Source organism: Mauremys reevesii, linkage group 4 (genome assembly GCF_016161935.1).
Source record: "Mauremys reevesii isolate NIE-2019 linkage group 4, ASM1616193v1, whole genome shotgun sequence".
Classification (NCBI taxonomy): Eukaryota; Metazoa; Chordata; order Testudines; family Geoemydidae; genus Mauremys; species Mauremys reevesii.
Genome location: NC_052626.1, coordinates 24148680 through 24170558, shown reverse-complemented (window position 1 = coordinate 24170558; position 21879 = coordinate 24148680). Strand labels below are relative to the sequence as shown.

The following is a 21879-nucleotide window of genomic DNA, read 5'->3' as shown; positions in this document are numbered from 1 at the left end:
ACAGAAGCATTTCAGCTTGCACAACTTCCCATCAGTGCAGAACTGGATAAATACTCTTCTGTCAATGTCAGGAAATGCATCCATAAGCATATCCAAAAAAGGATGGAAAAGAATTAGAGACCCAGCAGGCAACATTGTTTGGTGCCATTGATGACTGGAAAGAGGTCCAGTATCTCACCATTTTCCACCACTCTGGCCATCATCCCATCATGGAAGCACCAAATGACAAATTTTGGAGGGCATCCAGAGATAAACAAAAATTTCCAGAGTCCCTCATGATTTTAGAGTCCAGAGTTTTAACTAATTTGGTAAACAACATATAAAGACCACAGTTTTGCTCCCAGCACTCTTCCTGAAGCTGATGAGCTGTGAAGATCATGTCTGTAGAGCCCTATTCAGACCAGAATCCACATTGGGACTCGGAAAAGTTGATTTCCACAAGATAGGTGCTAAGTCTTCAGTATGACCCATGCAAGATTTTTCCCAGCAACAGAGAGTAGGGAAATGCCACAATGATTATCAGTTTGCCATATCACCCTAATGTTTATAGAGGTGGACAATGTTGGCATCCTTAAAATCCTGTGACACCTACTCCTGCTCCCAAATAATGTGGAAGAGTCATGTGAGGTGCCTTCCAGTGTGGTAGCCACCCTGCTTATAGATATCTGCTAGCGTGCCATCCAGTCTGAGTGCTTTGCTTTGTGACATCTGCTTGATTGCTGTTGTGTTCTCATAAGGTGGGGGCTAGTACGAGTTCTCCTTTTAATGGATGTTGTGGAAGAGCATTAATTGCGTCCTTGGAAATTTTGGAAGGGTGATTAAGAAGTGAGCTGAAATGTTCTGCCCGTTGAGCATGTATTTCTTTTTTCTCAGTTGAGTCAATTGCTGTCCAGTGTGCATACAGGGGTTATCTTGTTGCACTAGGGGTCACCACACCACATGCAGACAAAAAACAACAGATGGATACAGACAGGGCGAGCAAGGAAACAGTATGATGATATTGGTCACCATGATAGGCAGTGGTCTCAGCACAGCAGAGGCCTAACCATTGTCAAGATTTTGGTTTGCCCTCTGGCCTGTCTTGGACTCTGGCCTTCTGGTACTCGACCCAGCCTGACTCCTGCTCTGACCACTAGGTCTGACCACCCATGTCCCTGTCATGACAGGCATTCTCTGATTGGAGGTGGGAATCAACATCTCAATAGGTAGGGTGGGGATAGGCCTTCAATGTAAAATGAAGACAACTAGCATATGCGAAATGCTTCTGCCAGGTGGTGTAGGCAGCAACAAGGGCTGGGTTCAATACCTTGGGGCTCCTCTGAACAATACAAAACAGAAACCACTTGAGCCACCACCGACTAATCTTGAAAAACTAAATACCATTTCTGGGTGTCTTCAGAGGCAGCATTTCCCCTCTCGCAAGCACTGAATCTATGTATAATAAAATAAAACTTTTATTAAGAGACGAAAACACAGCATTAATTTGGGAAAACGCTACAACAGTTACTTGAATGTACACAACCGATGAGTAAAACACCTGCCCCACGGTATCTTGGGCAGTGTCCTTTGTCTCAGTTTCCCACCTTGCAGTATGAAAGTCCAAGGGATGAATGTCTTTTTAACATTTTTCCTCTGCTGCACTCCACTCAGTTTGTTGTCCAAGGTCAGCAATGTCCCCAGAGCCCAGGGATGTGTTTGGGTGAGTTCACCTCCCGCCCTGAGGGGAGAGGGTGGTTGAGTGATGCCTTCACCTCTGCCCGTCTGTGTGTCTGCAGTCTCTGCTGCTGTTTGTCTCTGTCAATGTCTCTGTATGTAACTGCTGCTGCTGACAGCTGCCATCATCACTGCTTTCTGTACCTGCAATGCTGTGTTCTGAGGTTCCACCACTTAGTCCCTTTCTCAGTGATTTCAGCTCTGTAGTGAATTCACTGGATAGTGGGGAACCTCTCTGCTGCTACCCCTTCTGCATTGTCTTTTCACCTCAACACTGTCTCTATACCAGGTCTAAAGTTCCGCTTCCTTAGATCAGCTTATTAGTGAGCTTAGTTCCAGTTCAAATCAGTCTAGTCAGCTCTGTCTTTTCAAACACTTGAGGAGGGAGGGTCAAATGGCTTCTGGGACGGTTTAAACACGTCCACACTACCAGGTAGGAACATCTGTCCCTACCGCCTGTGACTCTTACTTGGATATGGCATCACAACCGTACACTTACTGAGTGAGGTTAACCGTAGGGTGACTCCCTTAAATTAGGGTGAGTTAATTATAGTTCTTCTGCCCTTTACTCATACAATGAGGAGAACAACATTTCATTTCCCCTGCATTCAGTACTAAAGTGAATTTTAACCCCAAATAGCCAAAACCGATCACTTTGTCAACGAAGGTCTGACTGCTGATACCCTAGGCAGAAAACATATATCTATGCAAACAGTCTGCTCCTGAGCTCTTTTCCCCCCAGTTTATCACTAGATGTCAGGGGAGAGCTCATCCTGACCCTTCTTACATATGTTCGATGCAATAAAGAAGTGGGAGCCAGTGGAGAGATGTGAAGAGAGGGGTGATATGGTCAAGCAATGGGCTAGGAGATCCTTGCATCAGCATCATGACTAGATACGATCAGGGCAAAATTGCATTTGTCAAGGCCAGAGAGAAGGATGTTGCAGTAATCTAGATACAAGATGATGAGAACCTGGACGAGAATAATTTCCTTGTGGGTAGTTAGGAAAAGCTGTATCTTAGAGATATTATGCAGAAAGAATTGACAAGCTTTAGACATAGCCTGGATGCAAGGACCTAGAGACAGATCTGAGTCAAAGATGACACCCAGATTATGAGCCTGAATGACAGGCAGAATGGTGATGGAGATAGGAGGGTTTGACTAAGAGTACTGTTTTAGCCTGCAAAAAGAACAGGAGTACTTGTGGCACCTTAGAGACTAACAAATTTATTTTAGCATGAGCTTTCGTGAGCTACAGCTCACTTCTTCGGATGCATAGAATGGAACATAGAATGTTTTAGCCTGGTTGAACTTGAGCTGACAGCTAGACATCAGTAAGAAGATATCAGAGAGACAGAAGGAAACAGGTCTGGAGTAAAGAGGTAGAAGCTGTCATCATAGAGATGGGAATTGAATTTGTGTTTGCAGGTTGTGAGATTATCCAGAGAGGGAGAACAGAAGCGAACCAAAGATATAGTCCTATGGAGCCCTACACAAAACTGGAGGGAGAATAAGGTGGATAGTCTGGAGGACATGCTGAAGGAGGGATTAAAGAGGAGGAGGAAAATCAGGAAAGGATATAGTTACAGAAGCCAAGGGGAGGACAAGATTTCACAAAGAAGAAGATGTCGACTGTGTCAAAGGCAACTGACAGGTCAAACAGGATGAGGATGGAGTACTAGTTCTGACCTTAGGCTAGGAAAAGGTCATGAGAGACTTTGGCAAGAACTGATTCAGTGGAATGCAAAGGGCAGAAGCCAGACAGGAGAGGGTTTAGGATGGAACTGGAGGAGAGGACCCCCAGACAATGACTGAGAACAGCTCATTCTTATCTTAGAGATAACTGGGAGGAGTGGCAGTAGTAGAAGAAGCAGGGGTGTTGTTTTTTTTAAGATTGGAGAGACTAAAGCATGCATGTATTGTGAACCAGAGGAGAGTGAGAGGTAAAGGAGAAGAGATGGGGAGGGATGAGAATGGGCATAAGGGAGCTCAGCTGATAGGATGATTTCACTGAGGCAAGTAGCTGGGTTAGAGGAGGAGAGCAGTTGAGGAAGCCCCTGCAATTGTGATGGGAGAGAGTTGTAGGAGGGGAGGGGAGAAGGTCACTTTGTATTTTGTTCAGTTTTCTCTTGGAAGAAATCAGTGAGCTGTGTGGAGAGAGAAATAGAGGCAGGAGGAGGGTTTGAGGAGTGACTCAAAGGTGTCAAAAAGGCAGCTGGAATTGAGGACCTGAGACTCAATTAAGCTAGCAAAGAGTTGTTTAACTAGGTATATGGCAGAACTGAAAGAATAGAAAACAAATTTGTAGGGGAAGAAGTCAGCTTATTCCTGAGATTTCTGCAGCGTGACAACAGGAGCAGAGGAAGCAGGTGTTGGGGGTGAGCCAGGACTAGGGGTTGGCAGGATGGACCTTGTGATCAAAGAGTCGGGCAAAAGAGTCAAGCATGGAGGAGAGTGAAACATGGAGAGAATTAACAATCATATAAATGAAAAAGTGAAGAGAAGGCTGAGAGCAGACGAGAAGTTACTAATACTGATGGATTGGAAGTTATGTAAATGCCAAGTGACAGGGCATGAGGGAGGGGGCTAATGGGTGATGCTAAAAGAGACCAGGTAATGGTCAGAGAGGGGGAATTCAGCAACAGAGAGCGAGAGCAGTGCTCCTTTTTAATGAGATTTGAGCCATGGTGCAGATCAAATGAAGGGGGATGGGTGAGGTAGCACACAGCTAAGGGGTTGGATGGGTCATCAACATAGCAGTTGAAGTCACAGAGGATGAGGGTGGGAGATTGTGAGGAGAAGAAAAGAGAAAGCCAGGAGTTGGAATCAGAGAAGAAGGCTGATGGGGAGGAGTTGAGTAGATGGTAAATGACAACATGGAGGGGTATGGAAAATTGGCTGCAATGCTGCTCCAAAGAAAAGGGAATGGGAAGTGGGAGGAAAAAAGGTATTTTTTCCCAACTAGATAAATATTTTATATATAATAGTTATTTACTTAAGGATTTCCTCCATATAAATAAAGTTATATGCCATAATACTTAACTTCTTGACTTTCATACACTCCGACTTCTAACATCTATGGGCTTGATTCTGCAATGTGCTGAAGCAGAGCCGTAACAAGGAATTTTTGCGCCCGAGGCAAGGGCCAGCTCCAAGCTCTTCGGTGGCAATTCGGCAGTGGGTCCCTGAGTCCCTGTCGGAGGGAAGGACCTGCTGCTGAATTGCCGCTGAAGAATGAATGAAGCTACCAGACAGACTCAGGGACCTGCCGCCGAATTGCCATCGGAAAAGTGGTGGCGGTAGAGCTGCCACCGAAGCGCCGCCGATCGCGGTAGAGCTGCGCCCCTCCACTCTGCGCGCCTGAGGCAAGTGCCTCACTCGCCTCGCCCTTGTTACAGCACTGTGTTGAAGTCTAAGGAAGTTTTGATATTGACTTCAGTGGGAACAGGATCAGACTTTATACAGACAAATAGGAAGATTAAGCCAATAAAGTGGTGTCCTGTAATCCAATGATAAAGTTTTCTTAAAAATAGGAAGCTTTTCGTTTTCCTCTTCATTACCAATAAGTCACCTGTAAGAGAGACACTTGCTGTTTTCATTCACGCACGCTTCTTTATTACTTTACAGTTAGGGTATCTCAAAAAACTTAATGGAGTGTTGTTTGAAACTTTCAAATCTGGTAGCCTAAAATTGGGTTCCTGAATACATATTTAGGTGCCCAAATACAAGTGGCTGTATTTTCAGAAATGCTGAGCAATCACTCACTCGTCCTGTTGAAGTCAGTGGGAGGTGCAAGAGTTCAGCACCTTTGAAAAGTCAGGAAACTTTTATTTAATTGCCTAATTTTAGGCACCCAAGTTTGAAAATTTTGGCCTTACTTCCTGCATCATATCAATGCATGGTTGAACAGCAGAGTCAAACCATCCTTGCCCATAATGAATAGAGGACAAAATATGTATTCATTTCTATATTATTTTTATTATTAAAAATCACTTCTAAACCACAGTAGATTTATACTGTACTTTATAAACATTATCTCTGCCTCAAAAAGCTTGCAATCTAATTGTATATACTAAAATGCCTGGGGAAAAATAAAGCATTGTGTTTTATTAATGTTGTTTGTCAGTGGTTGTCAACTTTTTCCATAACACAACCCCTTTCTTCCATACTGGACCAACTGGGAATATCCTCCCATTTAGCCCCTGATGCCTGTTTATTACATACTTGAGTAAGACAACTTAATTTGGCCAAATTGTGATCTCATTTACACAGGTTTAAACCTGTATTAACTCCAGTTATTTCACTGGACTTAATTTGGTTTATCACTGATGTGACTGGCATCAGGATCTGGCCCACTGCCTTTTCAATACAGTACCAGTTAATTGAAACGTATGATGCAGCTCTTTTCCATCCAGATGGATATGAAACTGTAAATGACGAGGATAATGAATCAATCACCCTGAACAAAGGATAAGGCAATCAATCCTGATATGATGCAGAGAGTGGTACTGGATGACCTACTAGAGTTCTCTTCCAGCCCAAATGATTCTTTCATATAACCAATCAATTTAAATAATAAGTGCACTTGAAACAAAGCTGGTAGTTTGCACAAATGTCAAAGGCTAGTAAAAACACCAGGAATTGCCATGAAAGTATATTGCCCGCACTGCAAGTTTTCAGGGATCTGGTATATTTTCACTGTACAGAAGGGGCTACAATATGTTATTTTCCATGTGTCAGTCTCTTAATTCATAAGAAGTAGTGTTATTTCTTAACAAGCCTGCTAGCTATGGGTATAGGGGTCGGGACTGTCGCAGTAACCTATACCTACTTCCAACGGGCGAAACTGTGTATTTCATTGCATCAGTAGTTGTGTTATACAATGTTGAAGAACAACTTCAGAGACATTACACTGGTCACAATGATGATGTGAAGTGGTAAGTCTCCAAAACATTCTTATTTCTTATAGAAATGGGGTTCTGGGAAATGCTAGTGTTGCCTTTAAAAAAAATTAATTAATGTTCTTTCCTCTCCGAAAAGAGAATTCTAGTAATTTAACCTCTAAATCTTCATGTGTTAGATGTTTGTTACCTAAGAGACTGCCTGTAGTCTTGGCTCATCTGATAACTCTGCATTTCCTTCCAGAAGATCTACTTCTAGTCCATCTATCACCATGGTATTTATGTGCTTTTTATTCTAGGTCCGAACAAAGTGCTGGCACAGAGTGGTTATAAAGTGCAGTTTCAGTTCCCTATGTTTGGTTCCCATAACAGGTCTCTCTTTACATACTTAGAGAAGGCGGAAAATCTAGATGTTTGACTTTGTTGTTAGACGTGCTTACCTTCAGGTTCTATGGTCTGTTTGTCTATATTCCCCTCCCTTATGTCTTTGTTGTTAAGATATTTTGGTCATGACCTTTATTAATTCTTAAGGCTCCTCTTAGCATTTATACAGTCATGCTGAAAAGTATTTCTAGCTTCCTTTATCTACATTTCTCTAGGTTAAGCATTATGAAACACCTGTTTGCCTCCATAAGAGGTTAAAAATGGTACTGATAATGGAATCTGGTTGCAACCTTAACTATATAGGGACATGAACATGCTCCACGAAATGAATTCATCGCATAGCTTAGTGGTTTTACAGTGAGATTTTAACTTGGATTTTGATTAACTGTTCCATCTCATCTCTCTTTTTCAAACTCTCCTACTCCTTTGAATTTTTCAAAGCATTCAGGGTTTTAGAGAGTGGATAATATTCTGTATTGAAAGTAGAGTGAATTCCTTATCCCCTAGCTGTCAAAGTTCATTTTGCTTGGCACTCTGCCTCCAGGACTAAGTGAGAAGCAGCTGCAGTGAAAGAAGAATTAACATATTTGCAGTATTGCTTGCTCTCGTCTTAAACAATACATTGATTATTTCTCTTCTCTTGGGTACAGTGGTAATTGCTGAGTACATTTTGTTTATCTGAACAGCTAATTCTAGGGGTCAAATGGTTTAATTTCTTGGTTCTGGAATTCTGTTTCTGAGACTTAGATTCACTGACCTAAAATTTGAACCCTTGTAGAATTTTGAAGTGGATAACAATAGTATTTTTCCAGAGCAAGGTGAAGGCTAATCAAAGCCTAAAGTTGATAAAAAGAACCAAGTAGTACTGTACTACTGTACTGTATGTTAAGATACTGGAAGGGCACAAACGAATCACTAACTGGTTCTAGAGTCTGAGTTGTAGTGATGGAAGAGTTTGGGAATAAAAGGTCATGAAAGTAGTTTTCTCTCTATTTTGGGGATACATTTTTTAGATGTTACATTCCTATTATGCATTTATGTAACTGAAGTAATAAGACTAACTCTGTAGACTCTTGTTTTAGTCTGCATGGAATTTGGCATTTGGATGTTACAATATTTCCTCAATGCTTTAAATATGAAGGTTGACAACTTTTTCTTTTCCAGCCTAGCTGTCCATCCTGACCGGATCACCATAGCAACGGGTCAGGTTGCAGGTACCTCTAAGGATGGAAAAGTGAGCAAACTTTTGTTTACAGTAACACGCTCATATTTCACAAGACATATTATTGTATTGTAGTCAGTGGTATATTACCTCTGTGCAGTAGTTAAATCACCCTTGAATTTTAAAAATTAAAAATGCAAAGCATTATACTCTTAATTTGACAGAAGTTAATTGAATGATGCCAAGGTAGCCAATGGAATTGTCAAGTTCCATCAGCTAGTTCCATTTTCTGATGCCATCTGTCTGTCTCTGACTCTCCATCTCCATTCCTTACAGAGATCACGAGGAGATTTGGAGGTGGGCTCCAGAGGAAATATGTGACCATGAGATCCAAAGTTTTGATAGCTGTGTTTGTCTTGTTTTTAAAAATAATCCACACTGTTATTTGAAAGAAGCTGAGTTTTCTTTAAGGGGTAGTTTTATTAATTAATGATCAATAAGAGATCAAGAGTAATAATTGGGCCTGATACAGCATTAAAACGTCAGTTAACTTAAAAGGTTTACACACACACACACACACACACACACACACACACACACACACACACACACACATATTTTAGAATTTGGCCTTCATTTATTAGTCTATTGTATACGTAGAATAAATTCTGTGCAATTCTTCCTAGTTGCTTTGAGGTAATATCTTTAATCAACACATATTTACAAGGACTGCCCTCTAGTGGATTTAAGAAGCATTTAAGTCTCCATCATATTGAGCAATGTGCTCTATTATCTTTGTATTACTGTAAGTGATTGTTAGGAGAGAACTTTAAATGTGTACTTTTGACATGCAAATAATTTTAATTATTCATATATTGAATTGATTTTAGGCTAAACAAAAATGGTTCTGACCAATGTTTTAAAAAGGGGGACTAATAATAAAGCCCTTTTCTGCGGCCAACTTTCCACAGTTGTTTAAAGTAATCAGCCACGTATTTTCAAATTTTAAAAAATGCTGATACTCTTTCCCAACATTTTTTTCAGTTGCTTCTGCTTTAATTTTTTACAGCCATTACCACCCCATGTACGTGTTTGGGATTCTGTTACTTTGAATACACTGCATATCATTGGGATGGGCTTTTTTGACCGAGCTGTCACCTGCATTGCTTTTTCTAAGTCTGTAAGTAAATGCATGCATAAAGTGTTTGTGTGCTGAAAGTATAGTTACATTATTTAAAGTTTCATATACACAGCATTCTGAAAAAATTGAGAGCTAAATCTTGTACTACTCAAGCAAAACTCCACAGTTTACTTCAGTCTGTAGGATTTGTATCTAAAGATTTTAATTGAAAGTAGAATAAAATTTTTCACTTTCAGTTAGGCAGTAGTGTTTAATAACTTTTAGATTTGTACCTACGCATTTCTGAATTATTTTATAAATGACTTTTAAAATGTTTTGCTTCAGAATGGAGGAAGTAACCTTTGTTCGGTGGATGATTCAAATGACCATGTGCTTTCTGTATGGGACTGGCAGAAGGAAGAGAGGCTGGCAGATGTCAAGGTGTTGCAATAAGATATTTTATGCAATAAAATGTTTGCTTGTATGTAGATCTGAACTTTTATCATCAAATTTCTTTCTGTACCTTTTAATTCTTAGTAGTGCTTTCATTTATAAAGGACAAAGAATATAAAGTACAGATATCTGAAATATTTCTTCTCATGGTTGAAAATAATGTGGGGGGCTTTTGGGAGGGAGGGAAGGAAAAGGGTCTTGTTTTTTGCTTTGCTGTCACAATTTAGAGTTTATTAAGAAATTTTAAAAAGCAACTGTAGGGATGTATAAGAGGACATACAGAAAAATGCTGTAAACAAATTTTAATTTGAGAGCTTCCTCTTAAGAATATCGGACACAATTTTGAAGACATGCTCCAAATGTTTAGACATTAGAAAATGTTTTCACTTCACTTCTTTCCTTCAAGACATTTTATCCAAAGTGCTTGTTATATCAGTCTGTTGTCACTTAAAGTAAAAAATCAGCAAAAAAATTTCAATCCAAATATGGAACATAATTATGTATCATAAGTTGACTAATTTGTTTAACAAGAAAACACTTTTAAATTAATCATTTTGTTTTATCTGTATTTTAAATTTTGATACATTGTTTCTTTCTTTCTTTTCAAGTGTTCTAATGAGGCGGTATTTGCAACAGATTTTCATCCTACAGACACAAATATAATAGTTACCTGTGGAAAATCACACCTTTACTTTTGGACATTAGAAGGGAACTCCCTTATTAAAAAGCAAGGATTATTTGAGGTAAAGTAGTATATTCTCCTAACTTTTCTTTTATAGCAATGCTATATGCACACAGCAATAAAGTTTATTTAAGGCTGGAATGAATTTAAACAACGTGGTAATTAAACCTGCTATTTTATAATATTGTATTTTGTACAGCATTTGTAATATATATTATTACAGTATCTTAGCATAGCATGCAGCAATCCTAGGTAGTTATCACTACAGTGAAGGTCAAAATCTGCTTTCCATTCTAGCCTCTACATTCTTGTTTTTATTTTCTCTTAATTTTCTCAAATTCCTTTTGGGTTGAAAGTTTCCATGTTTGGCCAGAGCCCAAAGGTGGTAGGGTTTTTTTTTTCCCCCAAGGGTAATTTGAGAAATACAACTTGATTGAGTTGCAAATTTATGTGAACATGAATTTTCTTTCCTATATGTTCTTTTCAGATCTAAAGTGCTACACATACATATTTCAAAACGAGACAAAGCTAGAAATTCCACTCTTAGTCTATTTTGTAAATATCATTTTTACTTAAAGGTCTTGCTTTTAAAAAAGTAGGTCTGAACTCCACTTTGATTTTTGCATTTCCATTTGCATGCATAGTTAGTACAGTTGCAAGCACAAATAAAATGTTTCTGCAATGTGTACAGATGGCTACTATGGTGTCTAGTTAACCATTGCTTGTTTAAATTATCTGACTTGAATGTGCAATCAAAGTAACTGCATAAAGAAATGTCAGCATGCATAATGTGTGTGTAACGGGGATGGATTACTAAAATTCTATTATGCTTGACTATATTACATTCCCCTTTTTTCTGCACCTCAGTTTAACTCCTTGCTGAAGCACAGGCCAGATTTCTGTCTTTTCAGGACTTTTCAGAAAGCATTACACAGAGTTAAATCTCAGGGCTGAGCATAAAGGGGCATAAGAATGTTCAGCATATCTGGCACATAAATACCTTGCAACGCCAGCTTCAGCAATGCCATCTGAACACTTGTTCTCACTTTCAGGTGACATTGTAAATAAGAAGCGGGCTGCATTATCTCCTGTAAATTTAAAGCAACTTGTTTGTCTTAGTGATTGGCTGAACAAGAAGTAGGACTGAATGGACTTTTAGGCTCTAAAGTTTTAAATTTTTTTGTTTTTGAGCGCAGTTATGTAAAAAAAATTCTACATTTATGATAAAGAGATTGCACTACAGTACTGGTATGAGGTAAATTGAAAAATACTGTTTCTTTTGGTTCTCTTTTTTACAGTGCAGATATTTGTAATAAAAAATAATATAAAGTGAGCACTGTACACTTTGTATTCAGTGTTGTAATTGAAATCAATATATTTGAAAATATAGAAGAACATCTAAAAATATAATAAACTTAAATTGGTATTCTGTTATTAACAGTGTGATTAAAACTGCGATTAATCGTGGCTATTTTTTTAATCTCTCAATTAATAAAAAAAATTTAATAATTTGACAATCCTACATTAAGTAGTAAATCCTTATACAGACTTCTTCTCTTTGTTGCTGTTACATATATTTAATTGAAAGGGTTTAAAATGACATTTACACTTCTATACTTTACTATACATATTCTCCTCTGATATTCTTTCAGAGATAACTTTTCAATCTCTGGATAGTGGTCATAATATGCAGTGTGTGTCACCTGGATTCTTCAGAGTCTGAGAAAAATGGCAGCAACTCTGTTCTTCTCTGAATGCTTCAAAGCCTTGTCAGCAGACAAAAGTCTGGGGATCCTTACAGCTAGCAGCATTCCAGTACTTGAGTTAATAGCTGATTGGTTTACTCAGCTGCTGGTGAAACAGAAATCTATAGCCTATATCCAAAGAGTTAGCCAGCCCTCACAGCAGACATTTCTCTTCGTCCTGCTGAGCCCACAGCCAGTCAGCCATAGGGCAGTCTTTAACTTCTATATCTATAACCTTCCCTCCCGCCCAGTTCTGATTGACTAAGCTCTCAAATGATGAGTATGCGTGGGACCTGCAAAACTTACTCCTGGGGGAATTCCTCTGTCCACATAATTTTGTATTTTCCCGCATAAAATACATTCTGCTCAAGAAGTGCTGCTGTTCCACCTTTTGCCCAATGCAGCTGGCTGTTCTGGCATCATAGCGGCCCCTGGTGGGCAAAATGCAGAACTACATCACTTCTGGAACAGAATGTATTTTCTGTGGGGCAAAAAAAATTCTCTGCCCAGTGCTGCAGAATTCTCCCAGGAGTAGAAGTTCATCACAGCACCCTGCCCATGGAGCCAGGTTAGGACAGAGCGAAGCACACAGGGATTCTGGGGGATCATAGACTGGGGTTCAGAATGGCTAGTGGGGGGACAGACTGGGGCATGGACTCAGGAGCTAGTGGGGTGACAGAATTGAGCCTGGGGATGGGGGAGAGGGGCTGCAGAGACATATGGAGATAGGAGTGCGGGGACGGGCAGATGTGCCTGATTGAATAGGAGGGGCCTGGGGTCAGCCAGAGTCTGCATGGGGGAGGTTTCCCAACTCCCTAACAATCCCTGCCCAAAAAACCTTCTCACACCCACAACCAACACCCTCCAGGTTCACTCCTAGGCTCCTTCCCTCTCCCTCAGCTCTTCCATAACCCCTGACTCCCCCAAACCTTGCACTGCTTCTGATAGGTGCACAAAATACTGTTCTGTATTATAATTTCAATGAATTACTCAAAGTTCTGTATTAATATGCCTAGTAAGGAATTCATTTTTCAAAATTTTTTTTACCAGACTCTTTATTTTTGGTCTGTATTGTTACAGACATACTTGCTGACACATATTTTGAAATAAATTACCAAAATAATTGAAACTGGCATGATTATATTGTGTTATTTTGACAAATAAAATATGTAGAATTTTGAAGAATTTTCAAATAGTGTGTGCAGAATTTTTAATTTTTTGGAGCAGAATTCCCCCAGGAGTAAAAACTGCTTGCCCTAAATGAAAACATCTTATACAGCTTCACAAGCAGCTGCTGAGCATGCTCAGTAACTGCCGGCTACTTCTGGATGTTCCTATGCCCTTTAGCTGAGTTTCTCTGGACCTGTGAACAACACATAGCATATTCAGAAAAAAAAATCCATGTCTCCTCCCCACTGCTTCCCTCCCTTTCTTTGGGCTAATTTTTTTTTCAAATGCTGCAGTATAAAGCATGTGAGCTATACATGTTCCGGTTGGCTTCTGCTTTTTAAAATCTGTCTCCTTAAGCAAGCCTAGTTGAATAAAATTACTCAAATAATTGTAAATTTATAAACATATTAAAGTTGGAACTCTTAAATATGTGCCTTGACATTTTCTGTTTTCATTTTTAAATGCATTTTTAAGGATAGCCTCCGTTAAGCTGAGAAAGTATTACAGATGCATTTGTTACCTCCAGAACAAATATACCTGGAGCACCTACGCCTCACAGAACTTCCTCATTGTTCTTCAAAGAAATCTCAAGTTTTTCTGACAGTGTTTGCAGAACTTAATTTCTGAAAGCCTATACTAGCTCCTGCTTTTTTTTTCAGATGAATAAAAAGAAATATTACAGTATTAATATTAGGACTAAATTGAATGGACTGTGTGTTGCTGTAAATGTACTAATTCTCTACCATACAGAAACAAGAGAAGCCAAAGTTTGTCCTGTGTGTGACCTTTTCTGAAAATGGTGATACAATTACAGGAGACTCAAGTGGAAACATCTTAGTTTGGGGAAAAGGTAAGACAAGACAGATTATAATAGTGCATTGTATATTATATTGAAAGAGAACAACTGTTTATTTTCCTTCGAGTGGTTTGTGCACGTATACATTCCACTGTAAGTGTATCTGTGCCCAGTGCATTTGAGTCTGATAATTTTCACAGCAGTACCACTAGGCAGCACATGCGATCCTGCCCTCGCTAAGGGCATAAAAGGGGTGTGATTGCTGCCTCCTTCTCAGTTCCTTCTTATGACAAGAACTGGAGCTCTCCATCACTCTTGAGCCTCGGTTAGCCAGCTTAGAAAGACAATTTCTCACTTTGTATATAGACTCATAGACTTTAAGGTCAGAAGGGACCATTATGATCATCTAGTCTGACCTCCTGCACAATGCAGGCTACAGAATCTCACCCACCCACTCCTGTATCAAACCTGTGTCTGAGCCATTGAAGTCCTCAAATCATGGTTTAATGACTTCAGGGTGCAGAGAATCTTGCAGCAAGTGACCCGTGCCCTACGCTGCAGAGGAAGGCGAAAAATCCCCAGGGTCTCTGCCAATCTGCCCTGGAGGAAAATTCCTTCCCGACCCCAAATATGATGATCAGCTAAATCCTGAGCATGTGGGCAAGACTCACCAGCCAGATACCCAGGAAAGAATTCTCTGTAGTAACTCAGATTCCACCCCATCTAATATCCCATCACAAGCCATTGGGCATATTTACCGCTAATAGTCAAAGACCAATCTCATTATACCATCCCCTCCATAAGCTTATCAAGCTTAGTCTTGAAGCCAGATATGTCTTTTGCCCCCACTACTCCCCTTGGAAGGCTGTTCCAGAACTTTACTCCTCTGATGGATAGAAACCTTCGTCTAATTTCAAGCCTAAACTTCCTGATGGCCAGTTTATATTAATTTGTTCTTGTGTTCACATTGGTACTGAGCTTAAATAATTCCTCTCCCTCCCTGGTATTTATTCCTCTGATATATTTGTAGAGAGCAATCATATCTCCCCTCAGCCTTCTTTTGGTTAGGCTAAATAAGCCAAGCTCTTTGAGTCTCCTTTCATAAGACAGGTTTTCCATTCCTCGGATCATCCTAGTAGCCCTTCTCTGTACCTATTCCAGTTTGAATTCATCCTTCTTAAACATGGGAAACCAGAACTGCACACAGTATTCCAGATGAGGTCTCACCAGTGCCTTGTATAACGGTACTAACACCTCCTTATCTCTACTGGAAATACCTCGCCTGATGCATTCCAAGACCGAGGGCCATATCACGGCCATATCACATTGGCCATATCACAGCCATATCACATTGGCGGCTCATAGTCATCCTGTGATCAACCAATACTCTAAGGTCGTTCTCCTCCTCTGTTACTTCCAACTGATGTGTCCCCAGCTTATAACAATAATTCTTGTTATTAATCCCTAAATGCATGACTTTGCACTTTTCACTATTAAATTTCATCCTATTACTATTACTCCAGTTTATGAGGTCATCCAGATCTTCCTGTATGATATCCCGGTCCTTTTCTGTATTGGCAATACCTCCCAGCTTTGTGTCATCTGCAAACTTTATTAGCACATTCCCACTTTTTGTGCCACGGTCAGTAATAAAAAGATTAAATAAGATTGGTCCCAAAACCGATTCCTGAGGAACTCCACTAGTAATCTCCCTCCAGCCTGACAGTTCACCTTTCAGTATGACTCGTTGTAGTCTCCCCTTTAACCAATTCCTTATCCACCTTTCAATTTTCATATTGATCCCCATCTTTTCCAATTTAGCTAATAATTCCCCATGTGGAACCATATCGAATGCCTTACTGAAATCGAGGTAAATTAGATCCACTGTGTTTCGTTTGTCTAAAAAAATCTGTTACCTTCTTAAAGAAGGAGATCAGGTTGGCTTGGCACTACCTACCTTTGTAAAACCATGTTGTAATTTGTCCCAATTACCGTTGACCTCAATCTCCTTAACTACTTTCTCCTTCAAAATGTTTTCCAAGATCTTGCATACTACAGATGTCAAACTAACAGGCCTGTAGTTGCCCAGATCACTTTTTTTCCCTTTCTTAAAGATGGGAACTATGTTAGCAATTCTCCAGTCAGTTTACAGATTCATTAAAAATTCTTGCTAATGATAATAGACCTCTTTGTGACCAGCCTGAACAAGTGCAGGACATTCTGCTCCAGAGCAGTCACAGTCCAGGTTCTTTGACAGACTCCTTCCTTTTCTATTGGTCAGGTCTTCTACTGTACATATTTCCTCCTGTCTTGGTCACCCCAGGGCTGAACCGGAAGATAGAAAGAGACAAAGTGACCTTAATCCTTAGAGCTCCAGACTGACCAAGACACTACTGGTACACTGTCCTATATCAAAGACCTTCTGTCTAAGGAATCAAGGCAACTTTCTGCACTCCAACCTACAGTCACTTTACCTCATTTGTGTGAATGATCTCTGGTTGAGCAAGGAGGAGAGAGTTGGCTCCCAAAATGTCCAAGCCATTTTGGTGTGCAGCAGAATGGACACAACCAGAGCAGCAAAATGAGAGAGGTTCTTAGCCTGAGTTGAGTACCACCAATTGTCACCAAGTAGGGTGGAAATTAGGCATATTTTAGACTACCTGCTGCAGTTGAAATTATGTGGTCTCTCTGTCAGCTCTGTAAGGATATATTTAGCCTCCATCTCCACAATACATTCACCAGTAGAAGGGCTTTCTATTTTTTTGCATCCCTTGTTGTCTGAATTTTTAAAAGGCCTCATTCATATGTACCCTCCCATTTTGATCCTGTATTCTTTTGGGACCTGAATTTTGATTTGTCCTGTTTAATGATTTCCCCCTTAAAGCCCTTAGCACCAACTTTGTTATCATTCTTACTAATAAAGACAGTGTTTCTAGGAGCAATTAGGTCTGCAAGAAGGGTATCAGAGCTCCGGGCATTACTAGTTTATGCCTCATATAATATCCACATTCCATCTCTGTTGAACCTTTCATCTTCAAGGATTTTTTCCAAAACTGAGGTCTAGCAAAGCTGAAGAAAGGCTTCATACTTTGGATGTACAGAGGACTCTATCCTTTTATGTGGACTGCACAAAGTCTTTTAGGTTGTCTCCTAGACACTTTGTAACCTTCACTAAAAGGATTATGGGCATCCAGTTACAGATCAGTGCATATTTCTCTGGATTTCTGACTGTATCAAGCTCTGCTATAATCTAGCAAAGGTTGCTCCTCCTCTGAGAATAACAGCCCATTCCACTAGGCCTCACTTCACTTTGTCAGCCTTTCTGGGTAACATCCTGATAACGGATGTCTGCAAGGCAGCAACGTGATTGTCAGTACATACCTTTTCTAGACACTATGCTATCACTCAAGCTTCCTGGAATTATGCCAGTTTCAGCAAGTCAGCGCTGAAGTCTCTCTTCAAATAATCTGAAGTTACACCATCTATAAGGAACTGCTGGGGAGTCACCTATAGTAGAATGTATATGTACACAATCACTCAAAGGAGAAAAAACAGTTACTTATCTGTACAGTAACTGTTGTTCTTCGAGATGTTTTGTGCACATATGCATTCCACAACCCTCCCATCATTCCTGCTACTTTGGGCATTAGTTAGATGGTTGGTGTGAAGCAATGTAGAGGAAGGCAGCATCTACACCTCTTTTATGCCTTTGACTTTGAGCATCAGGGGAGCAGGGGCACGTGCGCCACCTAGTGTTACTGCTGGCAAAAATCTCTGACTCGAGTGCATTGGGCACACATACACCTAGGGTGCCCAACACATCTCAAAGAACAATAGTTATTGTACAGGTAAGTAACAGTTTTTAAAGATGTTGCTGTGAATTTTTAGGCAAAAATTACTACATTTTTAACAAGGATAAACTTGGCTTCTCTGGGGGCCTCTGCCAAAGTCTAATCAAATAGAATTTGATTTTCTGTTCCCAAGTTTTAGCAGCTGCATGTTTGGCAGTTGTAGCACCAAACTGAAATGTAATGTGCTCTCTGTATTCAAGTGTTAAATTGCAGAACCCAAGATGAAAATAAAAACAAACTGCTATGCAGAGTGTTATGGATATTACTGACAAATAGGAGAAGTGGCAGAAAAAGTTCTTTTATTTAATCAAAATAAGTACAAGCTACAGTATGAACACTATAGGTCTAGTTTCCTTATGGTGATCACATGTACTACTGAAGTTATGGCTGTGTATTGATAGGAGAGCAGGTCCCTTAAAAATTAACAAAAAACCCTTGACAGACTATTTGAGGTGTCACAATAGTAATAGGCCTGAAAAGGTTCCAGTGCTTTTATAAAAGAACAATTAGAACAACTAAAAATGACAATATGCTGTTGCTCTATTTGCACTATTTATTAATCTGAATCAACAGTTTTAATGAAAGAAACACCACCTCCCTCAATTTCATTCTCTAATAAAATGTGAGAGGTAAACAGAGTGGTTCAGATTTTTAAGAAAACAATTGTGGATAGCTTCATGGTCCCTCACTAATTCTCTGTTTTTGTGATTTCTAGAAAGAAAAACCTCTGTCTTAGGCTTCAGGCAGCAGCATTTGCATGAAGACAAACAGCAACAATACCCTAAGGGTATTTACTGTTGGGGGGACAATGGGGTTAGGAGAAACCCCCAACAGCGTCTGCCAGCAAAGGGAGATGGGATATGGGTCATAGGCACCTCTGTTCCATCTCCCAAGAGACTGAAAATCAACTATGTAGGGCAGAGGAGGAAGGGTTGGTGAAATCCTCAGGCAAGGCAATATGAACTGAAACCCCAATGATCTACTCTTGTAGAGCTTTGCCCACCTGAGTGCTGTTGGTCAGCCCATCTCTGCTTCTACTTCTGCTCCTCACAGGCACTTTGTACTGCTGTTGGGGAAGACAGAGGAAATAGTATTGTAGCTCAGCTCCTTTCTCTCTCTTCTCTTTCCTCAGATCTCCACCAGTCATACCTCAAAGCAAGAGATTTGACACCCATCCACTCCAAATGGAGTTAGACGGTCTGGGCTAGGAACTACATAGCTGTTTCCTCTCCCTTCCTCCCCGCTATCCTTTTGTGCGATTGGAAAGGGAGCAGGGGTAAACAGGTGGGCGGGCAGCAGCCAGTGGCTCTGCATGGGGAGCGCAGTGCTCAGGAGGTCAGTTTGAGTTCATGCTAGTTGGCCCACTAGTTTCTCCTATGGCCGGCAGCACTCTTCTTCCCCCCACAGACAATTTTAAATCTTTTTTGGGTGGTGGGAGAAAGTGGTAGTAGCAGAGGGAATATTTGCCCTTGCAAAGACTGCCTCACCTGGCTAATTCTTTTGGGGACAGGCACAGGTGTTTTTTCCTTCCCCATCTCTGTGCTGCAGATTTTCTGATTTTTGCTGCTGTTTGAAGGCAAATATTGCCTCTACCTACTTGTAATATCCTAAGTGGAAGGCTTTTCCTCTCCTAAAAACAGAAAACAGAGAAGAATGTTATGATCCAAACAAATTCAATTTATCTGCAGTTAAAATAAACATGATTAAAAAGCAAACAAACAATCAGTTTCTTAACTTATATTGGCCCCTCACTTTTTTAAGATGTAAGGATTGCTTAAAAAAAGTTACCCATGGTTGACTGGAAAATGCAAGTTTAAATAATGGAATTGTTAATATTTTTTCCTTGTCGTTCACAATCATTGCGATTCTCATTTGCAAGTAAAACCTGTAAGTCAACGTAGTTGGGTATATGCCACTTAAGAGATTTACTCTTCGAGCTATGACCCATATAACGATTGACTATAACTCCAGACTTGAGGTTGCTGTGAAAAATAAAGTAAAAATTATCCAATGAAATAAATATTTCAGTAATAACCTCTTTTCTCCTTATGTCTAGGTACAAATAGAATAAGCTATGCACTTCAAGGAGCCCATGAGGGTGGCATTTTTGCACTTTGTATGCTGCGAGATGGTACACTGGTATCAGGAGGTGGAAAAGACAGAAAACTAATATCTTGGAATGGGAATTATCAAAAACTTCACAAGACTGAGGTGATATTACTGATCTTTAAATTTTACTTATTACTTTAAGTGGAAACTTAAAAAGAACTTTCTTATGAACTCTGCTCCCTAAATCAGTACTCTTGTTTAGGACTCCTCATTCTGTGGCAGTCCCAGTTAAATCAATAAATAGAATCTGATTCTTATCACTAAAATGATACATTAACTGATTTGTTAAACAATCTTTTTTAATTTAATACATCCATTAGTTGGTAGGAAAGCTCCTAATTAAATTTTGCTTATATAAATTCTGTCCTTTGTCAAATTATTAATAGTGACAGGCATTTTTAAATTTCAGGTTATTACAGCGCTTGGGAATAGTAAATACTAAACTACTTTCACACTTTTTATTTTCCAAAACCATGATGGTGATGATGATGGTTTTCATCAATTTCCATGCTTGGTCTTAGTCCAACGGTGAATTTTAACATTTTTTTACTAAAATTTCTTGAGCTGTTATGTAGGAATTTGCAAATTCAAACTTTATACGGGAATAGTCCCAGTGAGTGCATTTGTTACATCTGAAAAAGCAAACAGAGTTATGTGACCATTTAGACATTGTGTAAAGAGCATGATCAGAGGTGGGTAAACGGTACTAGATATTGTAGAGGCATTGCACATGCATTGGCAACTTGGGTAGTGTGTCAGTTTTCTAAATCAAGTAAGAACACCTGCTGTTGGGCTTTCCCTGACTTTAACCACTGAAAATGTTCAGACTTCCTGCTCAGTTATTCTCAGCCCCCTCTCCCCCCAATAATGTTTTTTTTATAATGTCTTATTATTAAATCACTTATTCGATTCAGATTTTCCACATTGTTGAGCTCTACGCACCAGATTGCACCGGAGTCTTCTAGGAAGCAGAAAGTTGGGTGCAATTAAAACAGTGTACACTTGCAGAAGCAATAGATGCTGTACTTATGCAAAACTTGTCAGTACCTCCAAGAGCAGCTTAGTGATTTTGAATTTCTTTAAAAAAGAAAAGGATTTTGTATACAAAAAGACTTGATCCAATATTAATGTTTCGCAGTTTATAAAATGTGGCTGAATTAACTGCTATAGGAAACATAACATTTTCATTTGCTGACTTACTTGGTTTTAGTTGCGCAGATTTTATGTCCCATTAGTGTAGATGCCTGTTTGTGTAGTATTATATAAATTATTGTAGCTCTAGAGAAGTCAGTGGAGCTATGACAGTTTGCACCAGCTGAGGATCTGCCCCTGGTGTCCTATATTCTTTTATATTAAATTGTATAGCCCTGTATTTGACAAGACTCCGAGCTGTGTGACTGCTTTAAAAAAATCCATTTGTAAGGCCATATATCTTAAAATAAATACTTAAAAAAACAAATTAACACTTGAGAAACCATTTTGTACCACCTGACTTACCAGTCCATTTATCTATTATGATCACAGATTCCAGAGCAGTTTGGTCCAATAAGAACAGTAGCAGAAGGGAAAGGTGATGTTGTATTGATAGGCACTACTAGAAACTTTGTTCTACAAGGCACTCTATCAGGAGACTTTTTTCCAATTACCCAGGTGAGTTGTTTCCTTGCAAACTAATAAAAAGCATTAGTGTTTTAAAATATGTAAGCGCAATAATAGAACTTGTCTAATTTTATGAAAATATGGAACTATTTAATTAATTTACTAGCACAGTGACTTCAGCAATAAAGAATCT

At 39.6% G+C, this 21879-nt stretch overlaps 1 protein-coding gene across 10 annotated transcripts in view; it reads left to right on the top strand.

Moving 5' to 3' along the window:
- Positions 1 to 21879, top strand: part of EML1 (EMAP like 1) — a 222688-nt gene that overhangs the window by 183639 nt on the left and 17170 nt on the right. For all 10 annotated transcript variants that reach the window (XM_039537398.1, XM_039537399.1, XM_039537393.1 and 7 more), the window contains 8 exons: positions 6502 to 6651; positions 8164 to 8233; positions 9231 to 9341; positions 9627 to 9722; positions 10343 to 10477; positions 14082 to 14181; positions 20035 to 20189; positions 21612 to 21737. In XM_039537398.1, the coding sequence (XP_039393332.1) occupies positions 6502 to 6651; positions 8164 to 8233; positions 9231 to 9341; positions 9627 to 9722; positions 10343 to 10477; positions 14082 to 14181; positions 20035 to 20189; positions 21612 to 21737 (943 nt within the window). The remainder of the gene's footprint in view (positions 1 to 6501; positions 6652 to 8163; positions 8234 to 9230; positions 9342 to 9626; positions 9723 to 10342; positions 10478 to 14081; positions 14182 to 20034; positions 20190 to 21611; positions 21738 to 21879) is intronic.